Here is a 24,331-nt window from a genome sequence, read left to right on the forward strand (position 1 = left end):
TTCAAGGAATGTCTCCACAATTTAGGTATTACGGGTATGTATCATTCGGGGTCGAAATATAACCATGGTAGTTGTTGTAAGGAATTAGTGTATAGTTCATATATCTTCCAATATAATTTGAACTCTTCTTGGAAGTGCGTGCTGTGCTATAATATGAGCTCCATTTCGGCTCATGTCCTTGCTTCAATGATTTAAAACAATCAATCAGTAACAGTCCAAGTGCTGTCGCACTTTAATCGAACGCTTTAAGAGAAAAGAAACTCGTCATCGTGATCGCCGTCAAAGAATTTGCGTTGAAAGAGCGGCCTCAGTTGTTATAGTAATATGGGAATCCAAAGTTCTCGGTGCCAGGTTCTGGGAAATGCTCTGGCACAGGGTGTCCATGCGGAATGTTCTGCAGTGGAATACCTTGGGTTGCAAGTCCCTGTAGGTCAACGTATGGCTCCGTCATGAATGGCTGTGAGCCCACAAATATCGGCGAATAGTAGCCCATCCCAGTAGTAGTAGGGCTAAGCGTACTGGGTACATCGGATCCCGAATCCTGACGCTTCCTTTTCACCTGTGGAGAGATAGAGGCAGGGGTATGGTCAAAACCGGTGTGTATCGGGAGGTCTTGATGGATGTATTGTGTTGGGCTCGGAGTCAATTGGGAATTGGGGGGGAATGTCTCTACCGGCCACGAATATCGGTTGTGGGGGGGTTCGCTCTCGAGGATCCGCCATGAATAGGGATTGTTTTTGTCTTTGGCTCTGGCTGTGGCTGTGGCTGTGGCTCTGGCTCTGGCTTGGGGGACTCGTCGATTGTCGCAGGCTTTTGCTTCTGCTCTCCACGGTTGACAAGAGCTTCTGCCGCATCGGGGAGATTCGAACGTGAAATCGAAACCATGGCTTTTCCATCTGCGATCAGTCAGTTTTGCTGGCTGTAGAGCATTGGATCTTCCATTGACATACCGGTCACTCCATCCAAGAACTTTTCTTCCTCCTCTCTAACTTGATAAACCTCATCTAATATAGCCAAACGCTCCACTGGTAAAATTTGTCGACGAATGGGCTGATCTGCCGCCTTAAGTTTGCGTGCGGTGATGCCGTGACTGGTGCGCAATTTCCAGAGTATATGAACTAAAAGTCTGATTCGTTCTTCAAAGACAAAAGTCAGCAGCCATCGGCAAAGGGCTTCTGAGTTGAGTAGGTGAAAATGGACAGGGGTCATGCCCAGAGAGGGGGAATAGAGGTAGATGGAAATCAAAATAGACAAAGGAAGCAGGTTTCTTACCAGCTCTGGGCAGATGATCAGGCTCTCGATGGCTAACCCCAGTCGGCCACCAAGGAGGCTTTGTTTCATCGGGATCCAACTGCTGCGTCTTTCCCGCCACGATCTTTCGTCCATTGTAAGGATAATTAACCTGTTTGCGTGGCTCAACCAGTTTGACGTAGGCCTTGGCCAGGACACGACAATTGGTTTGCTGCAGATTCAGAAAGATCTTTTCATAGTATCGACCTAAAAACTCTTTGTCTCTGACTGATATAAATGCCTTTTGGTTGCTCCTCATGCTTGGTTTGGAGCCCCAAGGCCTCTCTTGAGGCTGGGGGTTTGGGGTCTGCCCTGACCAGCGAGACCAAGCCCCTGATCCTTGGGGAGCTGGCCACATCGTAGGCTGGATGGAGGGTCTTCTAGCCATGGGTGGCTCAGTTTGACCCTCAGAGGCTATTCTTTCCAAGCTGGAGGAGGCATTTGCGATCTGGGTAGGAATTTGTCCACTGGTAGCTTGATGAAATGATGGCAATACACCCGCGTCGACTTTACCGAGTCAGCAACGTTCCATTCATTCAGTTATGCAGATGCATATAACTGTGGCTTTACTTTCACTCTCTGCCTCTTTACCCTTCTCCTAGTTTTGAGGCACTGGGATAATGGTATGTGACACTTACGTTGGGAATGTGATGGAACAGTCCCGCTCGACCGTTGAACCGCTCGAAGAAATTCACCCGTCACTAGCGGGGATAGAATGGTTTCTCGGCTATTGGCGATGGACTGGGATGACTCATGACGAAGATTACCTTGACGGTCGATGTATATCAGGGCAAAATGGGGGTATTCAAGCTCATCCGGCGAATTCTGCTGGTTTTGCGCAGACATGCTTGTTGGGATCTGCGCGGGGTTTTCCATCAGTGGGGGGAGAACGAGAACGAAGAACGAAGAAAGATAATTTACCATAGAGTAAAAGCCAATCGATTGAGGGTCGAGCTCGATCTTGCTCGAATATGAAGGGTTGGATGTGTCCCCAGAAAACAAAGAAGAAAAGGCAGGCTTACAGCCAAAAAGCATCTCTAATGGATTGGCGAGCAGAAAATAATAACAGCATTGGGCAGAAGGAAGATCGTCCCACTAGGAAAGGGGCCAATCTTTCCTGGGATCCGGAGATTTATAGACAATCTAAATCGATTCAGCCCACTTAGTCCTGTCGTCAGCTTCACCCATTCGGTACGACCACTCTGCACAGCTGCTTTCGGGGGTGTGGACTGTGGAGAAGCCAGGGCAGGATGAAATGCACTGGATCCCATTCCACCAGGATCCTATAGACTTGGGCCGCTAAGCGCACGCACGGTGGTTCCGGCTGTTTTTCCCTTACCGTTGTTCCATCGCAGAATCGGGGGTGGATCTATCGGCATAGCGGTATATCATTTCTTATTTGTATTTTATTTTATGCATCTCCCCATTCTGATTCGTAGATTTCCTGTCTTGTTTTCCCCCCGCGCTCTCAAAATGCTACTATTGATCTCTATGATGCGGTATCGCATTATACAGCCCCGATCAAAGGACGGCTCGAGGGGGAGGCTATGGTGGAAGAGGTGGGTAAACGCTTGAGGTAATTCCCATTCTATTGGGAACCCGACAGACGGGGCGTGTTTGACTAGACCAAAAAGTTTTCTTGGAAAGAAGACTTTTTCGAGCCAAAATTGTAACCAGTGAAGTAAATTGTTAGCCTTGAAGCAAGGTCAGCTCAAGAAAAAAAAAGAAAAGGGAAAAAAAGGGAAAAACAACAACCTGCAATTACGACTTTCTTAGTGGCATCGGGCTCTGGTATGCAGATCATAAGGGTTTTCGTTTTGACAGAAGTACGGGTTCCTTTCCTTGCCCATGTGCTGTATCAAAAACAATAGCCTTTCTATTTTGAGCCGAGTGCATCATTATCCCTTCCAGGCATCCATGGAGATACTAGACCAAAGATGCGAACCGCTTGAGTTTAGTTCCCTCCCCGGATGTCATCTTGGTTCCCCGTTACTGTCACAAGAGGATACTGTATCTGCATGGAAGAAAGGAGCACCAGGGGCCTAACCAACTACGTCAAGGTACCGGAGTGGCGCTGACAACAAAATGAAGATCGCCCTTCGAACGTTGGGAACTGCGTGGCCCACTCTGTGTCTCTGTTGCGCCGGCCCGTATCCTCTGTATGCAAGATCCAGATCTCTTGTGTACGATACCCGAATCCACATGGCTGAAAGGAGACGTTCTGTTTGAGTTTCTAGGCTAAGTTTGTCTATCCGTGGCTATACACTTATGAATGAATCACTTTCATCAGACTATTCAATTTTTTGCTTTGTTTTATTGTACTTTTTTTTATCTTTCCATTCTTACTTTCTTTAGTGGGGTTTACCCCCCTTGGCTAGCCCTAGGACGCTCCTCATCGATAGTTCCGAGACAAGGCTGGACCGCAAAAGGGAATGGCGTCTCTGAGACTGTGTGGCTTGTGGCTGACCATTTCGATGCCGGATACACCGTACCACACATGGGGTACAGATCATGGCTTCTGCTAGCTAAGAAATTGATCTGAAACAAGCCACACTCAATTCACGGAACCGCCCCATCAACGACATGCCACTATATGGTTCCTTATTCACCGCAGCAAAACAATGATCTCAGCATATGTAGCTCTGTGGTCGTTGTGCGTGCAGAAGGCCTACAGATACATCGACGTATTTGACTAGTAACAGCATGATCCTCGTACTCGTTGATGCCGAATGATTTCGACGCACATCGATCCACCGAACCATGGTCGGTTGACAAATTTGGTTATCGTGCCGGTCAATTTGTGACTAAAGTGGAAGAGGTACTCTTTATTCTCGGGTACAATCCGGTTGTCAAGGAATCTACGTATTTACTCAAAGCTCTATTTGCGTACCGGGAAATTGATAGGCAGTACTTCTTCAACTGAGAAAGCAATAGAAATAATCAATTACAAACAGTCGGATATCAAAAAGTACGGGCCAGGTCCATCATGATGCATGAAGCACTTATACAGGGTGGCGGTTCTGTATACAGGTTCTGTCGTGTATCATGGCGATCGTCACGACATACATGCCTAGGGGCTCCGTTAAGACTCGGAACCTCACTCGTTTTCTATGTATGTACATTGATACGCTCCATGAATTTCGTAAGACATCGAACCTAATGTAAAGCATGGACAGTAAAGCAAGTACGGACGCCACTTTCTGTGGCTGAGTGTGTCGATCCATGCCTTCAACAAAAGAAAATAAAATTAATTCAAAAATCAATAAATAGATAAATAAGGTAGGAGAGTAAAATTAATAATCATAAAAGAAAAAAAAAAAAGGAAAGAAATTCTTGCGAGCAGCGAGTGGATGCCCTGTGGATACCCTAAAAGAAAGCGTTCCCCCGCGAGCAAAGAGCTGTACAGTTAAAACCCGATTGTGACGTTTATGCAGCCAACGAATTTACCGATTTTAGGGCTTTTACATACTTTTGCCACGCAAGACTCGGCCGGCCGGAAGCATCTCGGTGTGAAACTTATCTCGATCAAGGCGAGACTCGTACAGTAGATGGTATCCAATGTGATATCTGGCATCCTCAATCAACAACACTCCGTAATAGAATACCATTGACACTTGGGTCATAGGAACGTTGAGCCGTTCATTTTCCACCCATTCGACCCGCTGCACACTCAAAAACAGATCCCGAGACCCGCCAAGGTGCTGTCACTAAAACTGTCGATCCAGATGAGACGCTGAGTCTCGGAGGGACCTCGAAAGATCCGTGACCAATGTAGGGCATGGAAAGATTTAGCCTTGAACAGCGGTGATCGCCAAAAAATTGGTTACCCTTCGTACTAAGATCATCCCTACCCGTTTTTTTGTATTTGGTCTGCCCGGTCCAGACTTTTGTCGGTTGGGCCTTGTAACGTGCGTCGCCAAAACAGCCAGTTAATGAGCAGACAGCTTCAAGAGGCTCGACCATTCGGAGCTTCCGATGCTAATACATACGGTAACGGAGAACGCAAATCAAAGTTCTCCGAGCTGCAAGACATGCACGATGTGGATCGACGGCCATCATTTAGGGTTGACAAATTCCTTTGCAGGGTGGCGGGGGGGTCTTGGCTTGGAGGCCTAACAAGTCATCCAATTTCTGCAATTAGTCCGTCAATGCATGATCCCTTGTTCGTACAGCATTAAGATGGTCCATATACGGTTTTAGATCGAGTATCTCGCCAATGAGCTTATTGTGCCTAAAAATTCATAACGAGATTGAGTTTGGATACATCCAGGGTTCGGAGGACAAGAAGCGGTAACAGGGTACGCCATGTAGGCAGCCGAGGTTGGATCTTTGTGCGATTTCTAGAGGAGTATTTACATTGTGTACAGAGTACGTATATACTATATAGAGGAGGCAGCTAAGATCGTCATAGATTGATGTACATGATCTCTAATGGTGCGGAGTACGAAGTACTAGTAAACTAGGGTTGGGAAGGTAACACAGAATATGCATCCCCTGTTCCGAGCACCGGGATCCTTTACACAGTAGTTCAATGCAGTGCATTCAACTACCGTCGTTCAGATACGTCTTTGAGAATTACCGTGTCCCCGTTACCCCAGGTCGAGGCAGCAAGGGTGTGTCTGTGCTAGGACCGGAAACATTTCTCCGTCACACCGGACAGCGTGGCTGGCTGACCGACGGCTGTCACCTTTCGATAGAGTAGGTGACAACAGGAGAGGAGCCACAGTTTCCGAAAACCCACCATCACTAGTGGGTTTTACGTTAGGTAACGATCTACCTCATGCATTTCCTGGAAACTGGGAAAAATGGATCCCTCCAAAATGGTTTGGTGGCGAGTATGAGACTTCGCAGTTCTAACTGCGCCTCCTCCTTAGCGAGCTGCAAGCTGCCCGTTCGAGATAACCGCGAAATTAGACCTTTTTTTGCCCACCGGCGCATTGTTACAGTGGAGCCCCGAGATAACCGCGAAAGATGGCTTGGTTACGGTGGAGCCGAGATAGTACAGTATGTAACAGTATGTACATATTTGGTAGGAGTTCATCCGACGATTTGCTGACTGATAGGTTACAAAGATAAATACTGTACAAGTTTGGTCGATCTCCTTGTTATGTTTATTTTGCATCGTATACATAGTTCACTAATATTGTATGTAAAGTAGTAACTCTTCCGTACTACAATATGTACTACTATGTAAGATGGAGTTGTAATTGTGGCTGATACCCACTCACATCACATGCCATTCATCCATACTCAGTATGTACATACAGATGCCTCCCATCACTGCAGATCGCATCGCAGATCCATAAGGCACCGGACAAGAGAGCTTCGTGGCAGATTTGATTCGGAGTCGCCGTTCCAAATACACCGTACATTTACGATTTTCACAATGTAAAACTAATGTGTTGTGTGGCTGTGTATGTATGCATAGATGTCCGGAAAGTCATAGCATATGGTATGCTACTATAGTATACTCCAGATTGTATTCTTGATAACACAAGGCATGAAACAAATGATCGTTGCGCTCTCATAGAGACTTTTCTGCGTTCATGTTCAATCATATTAATTGCTGTGAGATTATCAAATCCAAGTCAAAATTGTGTAATTCTTTCTCCTTGTGCTAGCTTGCAGGCAAGTCAAATTTTCACGCCACTGTCGATATCTCGGAGCAATGGATCGACCTGCAGATAGGCATCAGCCACAACAGCCCTAGGACGAAGCTTTCTTGAGTTCATCCATGGAACATTAACTCACTAGTTTGACCGGTCCAGACGAGAAGAACGGTTTTTTTTTTCCTGCGCCACACTTGGACCCACGATCCACGTCATGGCACTGTGTGCGGCTGAGGGATTGTATGTACAGTACATAGTCCAATGCAAGGGTCCTAGCTCCGAGGAACCGCCGGAGGCATCCACTATCCTAATCTATTTGACTTATTTGGCAGAGGGAATCTGTTTCAGCACCACACCGACATGCTCTAAACATGGAGGATGGGGTGAAGTTTCCCCAAAAGGAAGACCTCCTCCAAGACGTTCTCACGTAGTGGGGAGATCACATGCTAGACCCCCTTTTATTGCCTGGGGCAGCAAAAGCCACGTGTCGGCGTAATTTATTGTATGTATTTTGGTATCTTCAATACACATTGATTTGCGGGAAGGGAAGGGACGAAAACGAATGCAAAACCACCGCCTCCTTAAAGAAAATGATAAATTACCAGATCCCGTGACATCCGAAACATCACCACGTTCGTGCATCCTCCACTTCAACAAAACCCTCCCACCTAGCGGTGAAGTCTACAAAGAACACCCCGGTCAAGCTAAAAGTACTTTACGACGCTCGATCCCTCATCGGTGCGCAATCACGTCTGTGATCGAAATTCACCGAGAGTCCACTGTCATCGGGCCTTGGTCCCCACTCCAACCGAAAAGGCTCCGCTGCATTAGCCCGTCCGCCCACGGCTGATCGCTCTGAATCCGGGCCAAACACCCCCAAAATCTGTCTTTGGTCGGAGTCCATTCCCCCTCTCTATCAAAAGAAGTGGTCGATCGCGTTCCAGCACCAACCCCTGCCAGTATTGCTCTGTCCGGACCAATCATTGATCATCCTTTTCTTTGCTTGCTATGGTCAGATTCCTTCTTTGAGCTTTCCTCTGCCAATCGCACCGATCCCTGGATTCCCCGTCAGGATCCTCCTTTTCGCCGTCTGTGTGCTTTGTCTGTGTGGCGCGTGCGTAAGAGACGAGGTCTCTCGTGGTGATTTCCTTTCAAGAACTATCACCTAGGAATCTTGCAACAAAAAAAGAAAAAAAAGTCAAAGAAAAAAAAGAAACACAAAGATTACTGCGTACAGCGGGCCATTTCGATCCCCCTCCCCTCCCCCTCCCTTCCTCCCCTGGTCTCCCGTCTCCTAACGACTAAGATCAAAAGGCTGGGTCTGTGATAAACCGTTAATACACATGATGGATCCCAACGCCGTCTATCCCGCTGGCTTTCCCGCCCCGAATCAAACTCCCCCGAACACAATGGCTTTCTACCAGAACTCAGTCCCCCAATACCCCCAGTCTAAAACGCCTATACAGCCTGGTCACCAGCAGCATTCCTTTGGCGCCGTCCAAATGCAGCCAGGTGGTCCCACTGGAGCTATGATGTCCTCAGGCTTTCCCCAGCAATCCAACGGTACGTGACCATCCCCTCGTCTTCTTCTCCCCTGGATTTTATTATTTATTTTTCTATTCTCCCCTATTGTTACCCCGCTGCATTTCATTCTTTCTCGGCGGGGTCTCCCTAATTCTTGAGCCTCTGTCCAAACCCTATCTATCCGCGACTTTGGTCTAGGCCAGATCTTCTCTCCCTCTTTCCCTCGCGTGCTACTTCCCCAAAATGCAAGACCCAGCAGCTTTGTTAGATCTCAATTACTTCAACGATTTCCTTGGCATTATGATACATTGCGATACGTTGCTTGTCATACATTACTTGCAGCAGAAAAATTAGGCGTTGACATGCGTGTGTTTGATTGACGTGGACTGACCGCCAATCGCAATAGCAGCACCGCCAATGGACAATTTCTCAGCATCATTCACTCAACCCCCTGTCCCCGCCAGTGTGAACCAATTCTCCCAACCAGGCACGGCGACAAATACCCCTTCGACTGTCGCCCAAACATTCTCCCAGAATATGGCCTCTCTGTCAGCAAACAACATGCTCCCCAACCAACAAAAGGCTCTCCATATGAACTCACCAATGAACCCTCACATGAATGCACACATGAATGCACAAATGAACCAGCAAATGAATCAACCGATGTCACATATGAATAACTCGCCACATGTGACCCAGCCTGGCACTCCGGTCCAGGGTCAAGGGCAAGGGCAGGGGCGAGGGCAAACTCCGACTGCGGCTCAAATCCAAGCACAAGTTCAAGGACAAAGTCAGATCTCGCAACCCCAGAGCCCAGCCCAAGCTCAGGCGGCCGCGGCCGCGGCCACTCGTGAAAAGGCGCGTGTCGCTACTCTTCTTGATATCAACTCTACATTATTACAGGAGGTGTTGAATCTGCAATCGGCTGGAAAAGCAGGCACGGCAGCAAACGCGGATGCAAATGCTCCTGGAGAACAGGGAGCCGACGCGACCAAAGCCGCTGGACAAAAACCGAGTCAGGAGTACATCGAATGTATGCGTCGGTTGCAGGCGAATCTGGCCTACCTGGCGACCATTGCTGATCGAGCCAAGAAAGCAAGTGGCGTGACGCCTCAGCCTCCGGCAATCATGACAGCACCCCCAAACCTTCCCGCGGTGAAGGATCTTTATGTCAAGCTTAATGAGCTTTTCTCAAATCCGGGCAAAGCCTCGACTCCTCAGAAGCTCGGTCCGGGCACAACACACGGCAACGGAGGACCAAGTCCATCTCCTGTAACCGAACAAGCTGTTTGAGGGAAACTAAAATCGGGACTTTGTATTATACTCTTTTATAATTGTCTTGGTTTTTTCTTTGGATTTCCCGCGGTGACATCTAACATAGATGATCTCCACTATCTCCCTCTCCCTCTCTCACGGTGCGCATATACATACCAACACGTTTCTGTCTGACTTTCCACTTCACGGAAAGATTAGCATTCCGAATTGACCCCGTGCCGTTGATCGGACCGGGGGCGGCGCCTCCCGCTCGGCCGTCTTGTCATGTTTATGCCATCGGATGAGACATATTCGGGGAGATGCAAGACTGTCGAAACGTGTGCTGCCTGACCACCGTCGAACCGGCACCCGACTTGGTCATCTGGGACAGGGACGTATGATGGTGGAGGGGGGCGTTGTCACTCTGCAGGTGTGGGATGCATGAAGAGGAGCTCTACACCGAGCATGTGCATGTATTCAAGTATTTTGAGCATACTCCCTACCTAGTATGGTTGATTCTGTAAGAGTTACATAGTTGGCATAACTGGTACAAAGCGATATAATTTATACCATTAGCTCTCCCCAGGTACTAGTACCTTCGCTCCTTAGCAGCCACATAAACCCCCTGCTATACTAGTAGACTATCTTCACATAATATTTACTTCTTTATTTTTAATTCAAATCCTATCCAATCTAGTCCTGATTTAATCAAATCGAAGATCGACAGCGCGCGTGCTTTGTCCATGGGATCGAATCCGCCCCGTCCACGCCCAATCAAATCCGCTCCTCTCCACTCCGCCCTCCTTCACTTTCCAACTTTTCAGGCGAATGTCTTTGTTGGCTGCAAGTAGGAGGAGTCTGTCTGTCTCTGCTTCTGTTCGGCCCTTTTCGTCTGTCTTTCAAGTTTCACTGGACCTGTCATCTGCCTCTCAACCCTTTTCGCCCTTCATTTTCCACCGGTTTCAACTTCCACTTCGCCATCAACGTCTTTCCTTCAAAGCAGCTTACATCCACCACCTCTATCGCCCATTCGTGCAATTGCCTCGCACCATGGATGCAAAAGGCGATATGGGCGCCAAAAGGAAGCGCAGCGCAGTTGCTGGTGCTGTCGAACGTCCTGCCAAACACTTGAAACCTGAGGGATCGGTGCTGACCCCCGGCGACGCTACCCCGGCCAATGGAACCGTATATGATATCGAGGAGGAGGAAGATGCAGCTCGTACGCTGGCCGTGGGACCTGCGCAAGCAGATTCGCCAGAATGGCAAGCTATGATTGAGACTGTGGTGAAAAGTGTTGTGTCGATCCATTTCTGTCAGACCTGTTCCTTTGACACGGAGCTATCAATGAGCAGTCAAGCTACTGGTTTTGTTGTTGATGCTGAGCGCGGATATATCCTGACCAATCGCCACGTCGTGTGTGCTGGACCTTTCTGGGGATACTGTATTTTTGATAACCACGAGGAGGTAACTACTTGCAACCCCAGCCTTCTGGAGAGGATCATCTTTGTCTTAAAACTAAGTATAGTCGCTAACTTTATTCCTTTATCTCAAAAGTGCGATGTTCGGCCTATTTATCGAGACCCCGTTCACGATTTCGGTATCCTACAGTTCGACCCGAAGGCGATCAAATATATGAAGCTTACTGAGCTCAAGCTCCAGCCGGACGCAGCTCGTGTAGGCACGGAGATTCGAGTCGTGGGTAATGACGCCGGTGAGAAGCTGAGTATTCTCTCTGGCGTGATCAGTCGACTTGACCGTAATGCCCCGGAATATGGCGAGGGTTATAGCGATTTCAACACAAACTACATCCAGGCTGCGGCGGCCGCTAGTGGTGGTAGTTCGGGCAGTCCCGTCGTCAATATCGATGGTCACGCGATAGCTCTACAGGCTGGTGGACGGGCTGATGGTGCTGCTACAGACTACTTCTTGCCTCTGGACCGCCCGCTACGTGCATTGGAGTGCATTCGTCAAAACAAACCCGTTACCCGGGGCACCATCCAAACTCAATGGATTCTCAAGCCTTTTGATGAATGTCGTCGTCTCGGACTGACCCCTGAGTGGGAGGCAGCTGTGCGTAAAGCGGCGCCAACGGAAACAAACATGCTCGCAGCCGAGATCATCTTGCCTGAAGGCCCTGCAGATGGCAAGGTTCTAGAGGGTGATGTGTTGCTGCAGGTCAATGGGGAGCTTCTCACTCAATTTGTTCGCCTTGATGATATTCTAGATACCAGTGTCGGGGGCAAAATCAAACTGCTGGTGCAGCGTGGAGGAGAAGATATCGAGGTTGAGTGTGAGGTTGGTGACCTTCACTCAATTACCCCCGATCGATTCGTGACGGTTGCTGGCGGTACTTTCCATGATCTCTCATATCAGCAATCTCGTCTGTATGCCATTGCTACGCGTGGTGTGTATGTTTGCGAAGCAGCGGGCTCTTTCAAGCTGGAGAATACATTAGCAGGCTGGATTATTGATTCGGTTGATAAACGGCCAACTCGAAATCTGGATGAGTTTGTAGAGGTTATGAAGTCCATTCCTGACCGTTCGCGAGTGGTCATCTCCTATCGTCATATTCGGGATCTACATACCAAGGGTACTAGTATTATCTATGTCGATCGTCACTGGCATCCTAAAATGCGTCTGGCTGTTCGCAATGATGAGTCGGGTATTTGGGATTTCTCGGATCTCGCCGATCCTATTCCTGCGGAGAAGCCTGTTGCTCGCAAGGCTGATTTTATACAACTGGATGGTGTAAGCCAACCAGCCGCAGCAGAAATTGTGCGCAGTTTTGTTCGTGTTTCTTGTACGATGCCTTTGAAGCTAGATGGATACCCCCAAGCCAAGAAGACCGGCTTCGGCTTGGTCATTGATGCCGAGAAGGGCCTGGTCGTTGTCTCCCGGGCTATTGTGCCCTATGATCTCTGCGATATCAACATCACTGTCGCAGATTCAGTCATTCTCAACGCTAAGGTGGTGTTCCTGCACCCTCTTCAAAACTACACTATCATCCAATACGATCCTAGTCTTGTGCAGGCGCCTGTACAGAGTGCTCGACTCAGCACTGAGTATATCAAACAAGGTCAGGACACCATCTTTGTCGGTTTCAATCAAAACTACCGCATTGTTGTGGCCAAGACTGCAGTCACCGATATCACCACTGTTTCGATACCAGCCAATGCATCTGCCCCTCGGTATCGGGCAATCAATTTAGATGCTATCACGGTGGATACTGGACTTAGTGGGCAGTGTACGAATGGTGTGTTGATTGGCGAGGATGGAGTGGTCCAAGCATTGTGGCTCAATTATCTCGGTGAGCGTACTCCAAGCTCTCACAAGGATGTCGAATATCATCTTGGATTCGCTACGCCTTCATTACTTCCCGTTGCTTCCAAGATCCAACAAGGCGTTGTTCCTAAGCTTCGCATTTTGAACATGGAGAGTTATGTTGTGCAAATGAGCCAGGCGCGAATTATGGGTGTATCAGAGGAGTGGATACAAAAGGTGGCCCAGGCCAATCCTTCGCGCCATCAGCTGTTTATGGTTCGTAAGGTGGATTGCCCACCAGCGAACTTCACCTCCGATGTTGATAGTTTCCAAGAGGCGGATATTATCCTCACTCTTGATGGTCAGCTTATCACTCGAGTCTCGGAACTTGATGTGATGTATGAGAAGGAGGTCCTGGATGCCTTGATCGTGCGCAATGGTCAGGAGATGCGCATTCGTGTGCCAACTGTTCCCACTGAGGATCTTGAGACTGATCGTGCTGTTGTCTTCTGTGGTGCTGTTCTTCAAAAGCCTCACCATGCTGTGCGCCAACAGATTTCTAAGCTCCATAGTGAAATTTATGTGAGCGCAAGAGTAAGTATATATATACCGAGTCATTGCAATCTTGCTTTTTGTTTCCCCTTGGACTGTTCCTAACGACGTTTCTAGAGCCGTGGTTCACCCGCCTACCACTATGGCCTTGCTCCAACTAACTTCCTTACTGCCGTGAATGGCGTTCCCACGCCCAATCTTGATAGCTTTGTTGAGGAAGTTCGCAAGATTCCCGATAACACTTATTTCCGATTGCGCGCCGTTACGTTCGACAATGTTCCGTGGGTGGTTACCATGAAGAAGAACGATCACTATGTGAGTACATCCCTTGCGTCACGGTACTCCTATTGGAGGACTTTTAACTCTAACAATCGATCTTCAGTTCCCCATGTCCGAATATATCAAGGATCCTGCCGCAGAGGCTGGCTGGAGCACAGTTTCCCATGGAAAGTCTGAAACCAAACGAGGTGTTTCTTCGGATGCTGCAAATCTCAACCCTGACGCTATGGACGAGGGAATGGAGGACGGAGTCAGTGATGTTGAGCCTGACATGGAGTGAGAATCATATACAGTTGTGAATACACCCATGTAGTCTTGTACAATATTTGGTATCGGTGGCGCGACCAGGTTAGGCTAAGCACAGGATTACTCTTCTTGTTGGCTTTTTGTTTTGTTTAAGGTGTATATTTTAGGTACGCTGGTAAAAGGCGTTAAAAAAAAATACATAAATGAGATCAACCTTATATTTACTAAGATATCCATATCCTACAATGGATTGTAGGTACAGTACATTGTTGCAGGTAAATACCTATTTACCTTAATGTATTTATTTACTTGGTCCTGCCCAGGTGGAAAATGAGTCCACTCATTTCCCACACGGGTATGGCACCGTTTTTGGCTGGGGAGACCAGAAATGGCACAGGCTCAATATATCTATATATTGAAATCTGTCCATTCACGCTCGATCCTGGAACATTCAGGGTAACCTATCAGCCCAGAGTAACCAGGTGGTAAGTTATAGGTGCGGTGTATTATTATATATCTGGCGTTTCAACATGAAGATTCACAATACATCAATGATACAAAACACGCCCAACAATATATATATATATATATATAACTATGTATATTCGACAAGTCTACATAAACTACACTCCCTCTTCCCTATCCCCCCAAAAAAGAAATTAAAGCCGGTCAAGAAGACTGCAGATTTAAAAAAAATTGAATTCGATAAAAAAACCAAAAAAATGCATCATCCGTGAATCGAACACGGGCCTCGTCGATGGCAACGACGAATTCTACCACTAGACCAATGATGCTAGTTAATGTAATGTTTGATCAAAATTGACTACATGAGCAAACACCATCTATAGCATTGCAAAATTGTCAACCCCTAAATGGAATGAAATCGCAAATCAAGAAACTACCACAATTCGAGTATAAGACATGAAGACACATATGACTATCATCTGTATAGTCTACTACTAGTAACACTAGCCAGATACCTCGGGCAGCTAAATTTTCAAGCTGACATTTAATATCTCGATTAACAGCCATATGCACCGTGGATGCCCCGGTCTGCAGTCTAATATACAGACCTAATGAAAGGATTGAAGTAATAGAAGAAAGATACCCAACGCCATTAAATCAATGACCCCCCCCAAAACGCCAGTCATACCATGATGATAATAAAGTACACCCCAACTGCCGCTAGTATTCAAGAATTACACGGCCAAAGCGTTGTGAATGAAACAAATTGAATTGCGGCGCAGCCGCTTAGCTCTGAAAGGACCACCCGCCATTAAGACGGAGACGTTGTCGTTCCGCACGATCCTTGCGAATTTCCTCCTGCGTAAGACCGTCTGGACCATTCCAGTTGGCACTGCTAGTGCGGTCGCGGAACTTCTTGATCTTCTTATCAGCCTTGAAGGTTTCTTCGAGGGAGAATGGCGCTATAGGACCAAAAATTGAGTCGGCTTCCATCCTATCCTGCTCAACAAGCAGCTCATGCAATTCTTTGGCCTGGGCCCATTTGGGTACCGGGAACATTTCTGAATCAGAGTCGTCCTCGTCCTCGCTATCGGTGGCAATCTCTGGAAGATGTATGTTTTCCCCGCTTGGATATTTGGGAGATGGCTTAACAGGAGGTTGAGCAGGAGCACGCTGGGCTGAACTAGGGGCGGCTGGCTTTGCCGCATTGACAGGAGGCGCTGCCTGATTTGGTTCGGCGAAGGGAATTTTCCCACTTGCGTATTGGTACATATTGGGAGCAGGACGCGAAGCCTGGCCAGGCTTGAAAATACCCGATCCGGACGTAGGTGCCATGCCAGATTGATTAAGAGTCGAAAGTGGTTGTTGTTGTTGCTGCGAAGAAAGTGTCAGTTTTGAAAGTAGGGAATTGATCACAGAAGTAATGAAGTACACACCTGACGCATGTTGGATACACGCTTAGGCGGCCCGATTGGAGCTCGGACAGATTGCCTAGTGGGTTGTTCATCTTCACCCTTGCTCCATTTATCTCCTATGGCGGAGTGTACATTGCTGATCTTCTTGACTGGAGGCCGATTGCTAGCCTCTTCATTCATGGGCCTCTTAGGGGGCCTGGCAGGGTTAGTTGGAGGTGGATTGATGCGGCCATACTGCGGCGCAGGGCCTGCACGGGACTGCGGCCTCGTTCCTCCAAGATCATTTCTCTGAGAGGATTGCTGTGGTGCTTTCTCATGCTGTAGGACAGGACCCTATATACGATTAGAAGTGGTCTAATCAGTGATAGAATGTGAAATCATACCTCATTGACAATCTGTTGACTGCCGGTACGGCCGTGTTGACGTCGAGCGTTCTCTTGTCTCCGTCTCTCAATGGCTGCTTTGTTGGATTCTTCCTGAGCAGATAATTCGCGGCGGCCACGGTCTGCCTCAGCGCGGCTCTCAGCACGACTTTCTGCACGGCTTTGGGCTTCTTGGCGACGGGTCTCCTCTTGCTGTTGCTGAGCAGCTCTCTTACGCTCCTGCTCTCGCTTTCGTTCACTGGCAAGTTGGGCTTTTCGTTGTGCCTGCGTTTGGCTGGATGTACTACTTTTGAGGCTGTTTGTCGAAGAAGCTGTCTGGAGTGACTGATTGCTGCCCTTCTTCTTCAGAGTCGGTTGCTTGGGCGCAGGAACCGGGGCGGGGCCACTTGTCTCCTGGATACCAGAGGAAACCGAAGTTGCAACCGGAATTTGACGGGAAGACATTGTACTTCCAACGCGAATTGATACAGGTCGTGGTTCAGGCTTCTGGGCTGGCTCGCGAGTTGGTGGCTTGGGCCGCCGGTCTGATTGCTTTGGCTGGGGGATGCCATATTTCGAGCCACCATGGGCCGTTTCAGGTTCACGCGATGGTTGTCGTAAGGATTGTGAGGGTTTCTGTAATGTTCGCTCCTCTGGCTCAAGCGAAGATTTATCATGAGCAGCTTTGAGTTGCGCTGCGCGGAGTCTCTCCTGCTCTTTAGCCTTTTCAACACGTGCCTCCTCCTGGCGTGCCTCTTCTTCACGAGCCTCTATTTCGCGCTGCTGATCCTCTTTCTCTTTCTGTAGACGCTTTTCCTCTTTCTCGGTAGAGCTTCGAGTGCGGCGACCCTCTTGTCGCGGAGGACTGGATATTTGACGGGGTACGGAAGACATCTGTGCATCACCCTTGTCGGTGGTATCGCCGCTCCTTCTCTCGTGGGTTTGAGTGCGATGTAGCTCAGGAGAGGAGCTCTCGACTCTGGTAGGACTGCCGGTGCTGCTGAACAAACCCTTTGCAGATTTCATGATCGATTGCAATCTTATCTTGGAAGCACTTAGGGGCCCCTCGAAACGTCTAGGGGATCCAATAGGAGTAGTAGAGCCAATGTTAGAAGTAGATGCGCTTTGCTGATGACCCTGCGGGCGAGGCGAGGAAAAGAGGGACACAGCAGATTTTGGTCGCTCAGCCTCACCAGATGGCTGGTTCTTGGTTGCTGGGGTTGCTTTTTTCACAGGAGACTGTGGCTTGTCGGTATCAAAAAGTTTCTCCATGACATCCGTGGTTTTGCTCTTCGTAAGGTTGAGTCCCTGAGGAGAGCCTGGAGCTTTGATCCAGTCATCATCATCGGTATCTGGAACGGGGGTTTTTCTTGTAGAATCTTGCTTTGGTCCGGTCTTGGCCGCTGGTAGCTCGGGATAGACGATTTGGCCACTTGAACCACCTGCTACCGAAGGAATAGACTTGTTGGGACGCGGGTGAGGTTTTCCGAGCATACTGATCCTCTCATGCAAGCTCTGTGTCGACTTCTGGTTGTGGATTTTACTAGCCTGGTCCATATCAATATCTTCGTCGGGTTTCTTCTCGTCATCCACGTCCATGGCAGTATCATCGTCTTCCGAGGTAGGCAGTGCCGACTTATGGCTTCCCGTATGCCTACTAAGGTGATTGGAGTTTCTCTTATGGGCCAATTTCGCGAGATCGATGTGACTAGTGCGAGAGATTCTTGCACCACCCATGCTCTTCTTAGTGAGAGGCTCTCGGGCGGGTAGAGAGGCAAAGCTTAGGCTGCTCTTGCGGACGGGTAGTCTCTCCGGTGTAGATCCATCCGAGGGTGATCCAATATCGTCAAAATTGTCGTCTAAGATGGTATCTTCCTTCGCCGTGTTCTCTGTTTCCATATCGATATCGGCAGGCTGTGTTTCTTCCTGATTATGAGTAATCATAGCCTGAGATTTCTCCTTTGCAGGCTGAATACTGGATATTATGTCCTCATGATCCTGCTCCTTCGCCTTTTCTTGAGCAAGAGGCTTCTCCTGCTGTTTTCCCTGAGAAATCTTGGCCTTAATCTTATTTCTCATGTCAGATTGAGCCCGAGTCTTTGGTGTTGTGTTCACCACAGGCTCTGACTCTTTCTTTGTCGTCTCTGAACTTTGTTGTCGTGTTGATGTCGGATCTATGTTCATTGGTTCGACGGTCTCTCCTCGAGCACGGACGTTCTCTTGCGCGGAAACAAACGATTCGTCCGTTGTTCGTTGGCTAGCTGAGAGTTTGGGCCGAGAATCCGTCACTGTAGGCTCATCTTTTTCGAATGATTGGATGGCAGTCTCTGATTCTGGTTGCGTATCTGGCAGAACCATTTCATCATCATCGTCATCGTGATCCTCTTGATCACCATTATCACCGTCGTCATCCTCCATTCCGTGATAGCCGGAGTCGGTGTTATACTTCTGAAAAGAGTTGAGGTTTTGGCTGAGATCTGGGTATTGGGGTTGCGATGGGATCTCTGCTTCTTTAGGGCCGGGAGACGCCGTCGCGACGGGCGCGGCGGACTTCGAGATGACACGGTGAACGAAGGGACTTGGGCTCACGGGCTTGTTTTCCGCCTGCTTGCGCGCGGAGGAGAAAATCTCACTCAGTGGCTGTCCAGTTATCAGTCCTTTCACTCTACTTCGAGAATATCCCACAGGCGCACAACAAAACTTACCACCCGATCATCTTCTACATTTCGCTTGCGAGCAGTACGAGGTGTCTTCCCTCGCATCTTACCGGGAGTTTTGAACACATCGGTAAAATTACTGGACTGTATGTTAGCGCCAGATCCACCTGCTAGCTGAACGAGCGGTCGTAACTCACGCTTGGCCTTTGGAGAAGATCTCAGCCATGTGCTCGTTAAGCCAGTCCATCTCATGGCGAACAGGATATTCCACTTCCTCCAACTCTTGTTCAACCAGTTCCGCCACATTTTCTTTCTCTGCGGCGATCCAAGTGGCAGAGCCAACAGGCTTCTGAGCCCTCGCGGCAGCGGTTGCCATGATGTAAACAAACGCGTCGTGTGGTGTTGTAGGCCCAGGAAGATCGAGGTAAACGGGAAGTTAGTAGCGGACAGGGCTTTCGCACACAAGAATAAGCTATTGGCGAACCATCGGGGTCGAGATCAGCAGTCAAATGATCGTGGTGTCGAGGCGTCGAGGTGTCGGGAATGGAGAAAGAGAGGGACATCCGATAAACAGACGTCTAAATTGGGTAACGCGCGGGGTCACGTGTAGATCGACATGAAGTACTACATACAATCTACATCGTAGAACAACATCAAGTTTGAACGAATTAATTGTAGTAAAATAATAATTTGAATAGTGGAATATCGTATTTGCCCCGCAGATTGAAGTGAATTATCAGAGGTTTATTTGAATAATATTCAATCACGGCCAATACCATAAGACGATCCTCGGCATACTATTCTTGTGAAGTTTACTTGCAATCTACATAAGAGTCAGCATAACTTTCACACACACTATCTCTCTGGCTGATGTGACTGAGGTTATATCCAATCCGAGAACCGGTATTCATGCAGCTTTAGTATTGACAAACATGATGTATCCGGTGGATGATCCATATTCTTTGACTACTATCTACTTCCACCTTTGGAACTATACAATCTGCATTGATAACATACTTCATAACATAGTCAATAGTTAATATAACTACTGACAGTACTACCTTGTCTGATGATATTGAAATAACCTTTTAGGTACTTTCCAAATTCGCAAGTTGCCAATTTGATCTTGCCAAAGTCATAGTCGCTCCTTCCTCATGTCTATCTCGTCTCTTGCAGCCAGTTCCTTCCCTTTTTTGTTCTCCTTTCTTTCCCTCCCAACCAAAGCCAAAAGTTGTCCAGTCATCACTCTCATTGTTTGTCATCGCTCATTCGGAGTCCCAAGCCTTGTTCAATTTTACTCTCTTCTCATCTGACCTCATCTTTATTCACTTCGAAGTTAACCTCTGCAGTCATCTTCTACCTACAAATGGCTAACTTACCTGGAATCCTAACAGAGGCATCTCGCCTTCACAAGGGCATGCGGTGCCGACTCATCAAGGAAAAGCCTCTCAAGGGCGGAACCCACGATGTTTTCAAGTTAGAATTTGCCGATTCGGAGAAGTGGGCTTTACGGGTCTGTCGAGATGAGCACGACTGGCCCGCCGAGCTGCGAGCTGCAAGAACACTGCAGCATATCAAGAAGCATCATCCAGATATCCAAGCTCCCACAGTTCACGGGACAAAACATCCCGTATGGTTTCTAGAATGGGTGGAGGGAGAGCCAATGTGCAAATGGAGTCTTGACATTCCCGTGATTATTCGCCGGAATTTTCTTAACGACCTGGCAGATTTCCTCCTGAAGCTCTGGAATACCCCAGCCCCGGATTCTCCTCATCCAAAGCCCGTAGCACCCTACTCGAAATGGTTGACACAGACCATCGACCGCCATCTTCAACGGACTATTTCTGGACGAGCATCTTGGGGAGATGCTTTGGAATATCTCATCATGAGATCAATGGTCGGCTACTACTCGGTAGCTGTGGATGAGTTCACTCAGTTTGGCATTGCCCATGGAGATCTTAACACTCATAACATCATGGTCGATAAGGATCTTCGCCTGACTGGGTAAGTTCAGATTTCTTTAACCTTGCCGTGTAGCTCTTCTTGCCTTTTCTCTTCTCCTTCTTTTCGTTCGGTCACTGACGAAGTGAATCTAGGATAATTGACTGGGACTGGCTTTTCGTTGGGCCTCTTCCTGCGGTCATTTACCATCCATGGTTTATGGCTGATGTGCCCGGATGGAAGAACGATTGGATTCAAGGAGGGCAAACCTTTGAGGAGGACCGTCAATACCTAGAACGAGTGATTCAAGCCAAAGAAAAGGAGAGAAAGCTCGATAATCGAGTTTCTACACTGCTTCGCGGATCCAAGGATCGGCTGTTCTTTCAAGCGGCTATCACCATGCCTGGGATTCACGAGCACTTTGTTGAGCTTCACTGTGCCCGCACGGATGCCAACATGGCAATTGCAAGAGATCAATTACAGATTGTCCTTTCTCTCCACCCTGAATGGGAGGAGGAGAAAGGGGTGCAGCGAATTCGACAAATGTTGAAGGAAGACCATATCTACTGAGCAAAGGAATAGAGCAGGGATGATCGATGATCGTCATTGGAGGGGCGGAGATGATGAATTGAGAGGAACGCAGAGTAGATGCATCAGAGAAGCAGTAAGCAGATGGCCAGTGAGTAATTCGAGTGATATGCGTATCCACATACATACATCCTATCTTGCGGTATCCTACCCAATTTTATCCTACCCGTGTCTATGTCTATGTCTATGTATATATAGTGTATCCAAGTATATAATTGTCTGACATCATCCGAGTTCGTCCCAATTCACAAGGCAGGAGCTACCCGGCCACGGTCTTGGCGCCCGCACATGCACTTGACATCACAACAAAATAAACGCTTATCTCGTTTCTCTCCCTTTTCTTTTCCTTCTTCCCTCTCTCCTCCAACCTTTCTTCTCCCCCCTTCTTCATTGTAAACAAACTCTTTACATTTCTCTTCGATTCTTCTTCGATTCCGAATTTTTTCTCGTCATGTCTGATTCTGGTGATGTGAGCTACCCCGACACGGGCAGTAGTAAGGTACGAAATCACAATAGCCGACTCCTCCCGACTTTGCCTGCATGATGACGCTGACCATATCTGGATGCTTCAGTATTAGAATCCCTATTTCTTTTGGTTTCCTCGGAGAGAGTGAAGTGCCAGAAATTTGAAATTAAAAAAATAATGCATCTCATTAACCGTGGACTTTGTGGGTTCAGACTTTCGCGATACTGTGACCAAGGGTAATACCCCCCCCCTCCATGAGAAAAGGGGATCTCTCCAGAGGGATAAAGTTATGCTGACTCGAATGTCCTCTAGGCCCTGTTGTCGATAGTGTCAAATCCGAGGCTTCCAAGACTGGTGGAGAGCTTCGCGAGCTGAAGAACTCGCGTGTTACTCCTTCGACTACCACCGATAATGGCCAACCCTTGACCCGTACGTTCTGGCCGAAGCTCCCTCATCCCTTCCCACCTACCAAGATGCAGAGACCGTTCAAAGTGGGAAAGATATTCGTCGAAGATAGCATGGTGCTGATAATATTCGCACAGACTACCACTCGCTGCTGTACAGTCTTCTGAGTGTGAGTTGAAACCCGAGTATACTTTGGGCTCGTGATCCTTAAGAGTGGATCGCGTATGATTATTCTCTGCTAACTCCCCGTCTTGCATACAGTGGGAGCAGCCTCGCGCGACAGCAGTATCCTACGCCAGTGTGATCGGATTCATCTTCGCCGCCCGTTACCTGCCTCTCCTCCGCTGGGCTTTCAAGTTCCTGTACATGTCGTTGGGATGTAAGTTGGTCGCGTGACCGATGGTGTGATCAGTAACTCGAGCTCTCGACTAACCCTGTACGCCCCACAGTGACCGCCGCTGTCGAGGTTGCTGGCCATGTTATCCTTAAGCAGGGCATTGCTAGTTCCTTCCGACCTCGCCGCTACTATACCATCCCTAAGGAGACCACCGAAGCCGTGCTCGAGGATCTCTCCCAATTGCTCGACTTCTTCTTGATTGAGTTCCAGCGCATTCTGTTTGCCGAGAACGTTGTCCATACTGTTGCTGTACGTCAAGGGCTATATTGATCCCCTGTCAATATCGAAGCAGTTGTGCGTTCTAACAAACTCTAGGCTTTCACTGCTGCCTTCACTGGCTACTGGTTGATCCGCTTTATCCCTATTTGGGGACTTGCCGTACTCTCCATCACCATCGCCTACTTCGGTCCTCTTGTCTACATCAGCAACCGTGAGATCATCGACGAGCAGATCGAGAACCTTCAGTCTATCATCAGCTCTCAGACCAACCAATTGAAGGATCTGGCTGGCGAGCGCACCTCTCAGGCCACTGGTCTGATGAAGCAGTATGTTGGAGACTACAGTTCCAAGGCCCAGGGATATATTGGTCGTCGTTCTGCCTCGCCCGAGGAGGGCAAGACCAAGCTTGTGTCTCCTATCGTCAAGGGTGATGCCAACCCCGAGCCCATTATCAAGACTGAGGATTTCCCGGAAGCTCCCAAGGTTGAGCCTACCTCCGAGCCCATCTCTCATCCTGTTGAGTCGGTCGAGCAGGAAAAGGAGCGTGAGCCCCTCCTGGCAGCTTAAATCTGCCCTCAACGACCATAGTGTCTTCTACAAGACCAGGGCTTTGACGACTGTCCACGACTGTCTGATGATGATTTCACGAGAACATAAACGACACTTGCCGTATAAGTTCTCGGCGAATCATGCTTGACGGCTTGTAACTTTGGTCGCGGGAATTTTTTCGGTTGTCTAGTACCTTTTGGACAGTATATTGGGACCTTGAAATGCGATCCCAGCACCAATGACGAAAACTATGTGGAACGCTTGGACGATGAATTGATTTTCTTGTCTTCTGTGATCCTTTTATTCAAACTACCTTCTACACATTCTTCTCTTACCTGTCCATTCTGCCTCTGTTCCCTTTTTAACATCCCGCATTTTGTTTACTTCTTCTCGGGTGCATATTGTTTTAATGCAATTGTCCTAAAATAATTTCATGAATTTGACGTTTCTCCTTCCAATATTCCATTCTAGGTCCAAATCTAGTCTGCAGTTTTCCGGTCCTCGAGCCTCCTACCAGGACTCTTCACCCTCGTAGGTACGACTCTTTTATCATGCAGAGCAACTGGTCTGGAAGGTCGACGGAAGCCATTGAGATGCACAGAAGCCTCGACTCGATCAACTTGGACTGTTGTCCACTACAACGAAGATAACTGGACGCGCATATTGGCATTGCTTCCGCTCTACTGCAGGCATCACAAAACCCCGCGCGTACGAAGCCGTTGCGTTTCATCTTGGACGACTCTCGTCCTCCAGGCCTCCTCCCCCCCTTCTTCGCATCAAGATTTGGACTGGATGTTGCGCCCTGGTTTCTTCCATACTACTCTGTGTTATCCCTTCATTGTGAGCTCCAAC

The 24,331-nt window shown here is 48.3% G+C and overlaps 6 protein-coding genes across 6 annotated transcripts; 4 read left to right on the forward strand and 2 right to left on the reverse strand.

Moving 5' to 3' along the window:
• Positions 1 to 669: 669 nt before the first annotated feature.
• Positions 670 to 2,136, reverse strand: N7469_006471 (DUF2841 domain-containing protein; the record flags this gene model as incomplete). The annotated part of the gene is made up of 4 exons (XM_056645389.1): positions 670 to 887; positions 951 to 1,118; positions 1,273 to 1,797; positions 1,929 to 2,136. 4 exons carry the CDS (start codon positions 2,134 to 2,136, stop codon positions 670 to 672), a joined length of 1,119 nt encoding a protein of 372 aa, XP_056500627.1.
• Positions 2,137 to 8,245: 6,109 nt separating this feature from the next.
• N7469_006472 (uncharacterized protein) lies at positions 8,246 to 9,716 on the forward strand (the record flags this gene model as incomplete). The annotated part of the gene is made up of 2 exons (XM_056645390.1): positions 8,246 to 8,462; positions 8,830 to 9,716. The coding sequence occupies 2 exons, from the start codon at positions 8,246 to 8,248 to the stop codon at positions 9,714 to 9,716; spliced, it is 1,104 nt and encodes a 367-aa protein (XP_056500628.1).
• A 1,011-nt stretch (positions 9,717 to 10,727) lies between these two features.
• Positions 10,728 to 14,049, forward strand: N7469_006473 (putative nuclear serine protease HtrA2/Nma111; the record flags this gene model as incomplete). The annotated part of the gene is made up of 3 exons (XM_056645391.1): positions 10,728 to 13,532; positions 13,608 to 13,805; positions 13,873 to 14,049. 3 exons carry the CDS (start codon positions 10,728 to 10,730, stop codon positions 14,047 to 14,049), a joined length of 3,180 nt encoding a protein of 1,059 aa, XP_056500629.1.
• Positions 14,050 to 15,266: 1,217 nt separating this feature from the next.
• N7469_006474 (uncharacterized protein) lies at positions 15,267 to 19,290 on the reverse strand (the record flags this gene model as incomplete). The annotated part of the gene is made up of 5 exons (XM_056645392.1): positions 15,267 to 15,854; positions 15,917 to 16,228; positions 16,279 to 18,897; positions 18,963 to 19,053; positions 19,112 to 19,290. 5 exons carry the CDS (start codon positions 19,288 to 19,290, stop codon positions 15,267 to 15,269), a joined length of 3,789 nt encoding a protein of 1,262 aa, XP_056500630.1.
• A 990-nt stretch (positions 19,291 to 20,280) lies between these two features.
• On the forward strand, positions 20,281 to 21,425 carry N7469_006475 (aminoglycoside phosphotransferase family protein; the record flags this gene model as incomplete). The annotated part of the gene is made up of 2 exons (XM_056645393.1): positions 20,281 to 20,918; positions 21,011 to 21,425. 2 exons carry the CDS (start codon positions 20,281 to 20,283, stop codon positions 21,423 to 21,425), a joined length of 1,053 nt encoding a protein of 350 aa, XP_056500631.1.
• Positions 21,426 to 21,894: 469 nt separating this feature from the next.
• Positions 21,895 to 23,497, forward strand: N7469_006476 (uncharacterized protein; the record flags this gene model as incomplete). Its single annotated transcript, XM_056645394.1, has 6 exons — positions 21,895 to 21,937; positions 22,222 to 22,338; positions 22,452 to 22,483; positions 22,576 to 22,693; positions 22,764 to 22,960; positions 23,027 to 23,497. The coding sequence occupies 6 exons, from the start codon at positions 21,895 to 21,897 to the stop codon at positions 23,495 to 23,497; spliced, it is 978 nt and encodes a 325-aa protein (XP_056500632.1).
• Positions 23,498 to 24,331: the final 834 nt, after the last annotated feature.

The sequence above is a fragment of the Penicillium citrinum genome, assembly GCF_028827155.1.
Source record: "Penicillium citrinum strain IBT 23319 chromosome Unknown utg000005l:1.0-1900146.0:1.0-1900348.0, whole genome shotgun sequence".
Taxonomy (NCBI): domain Eukaryota; kingdom Fungi; phylum Ascomycota; class Eurotiomycetes; order Eurotiales; family Aspergillaceae; genus Penicillium; species Penicillium citrinum.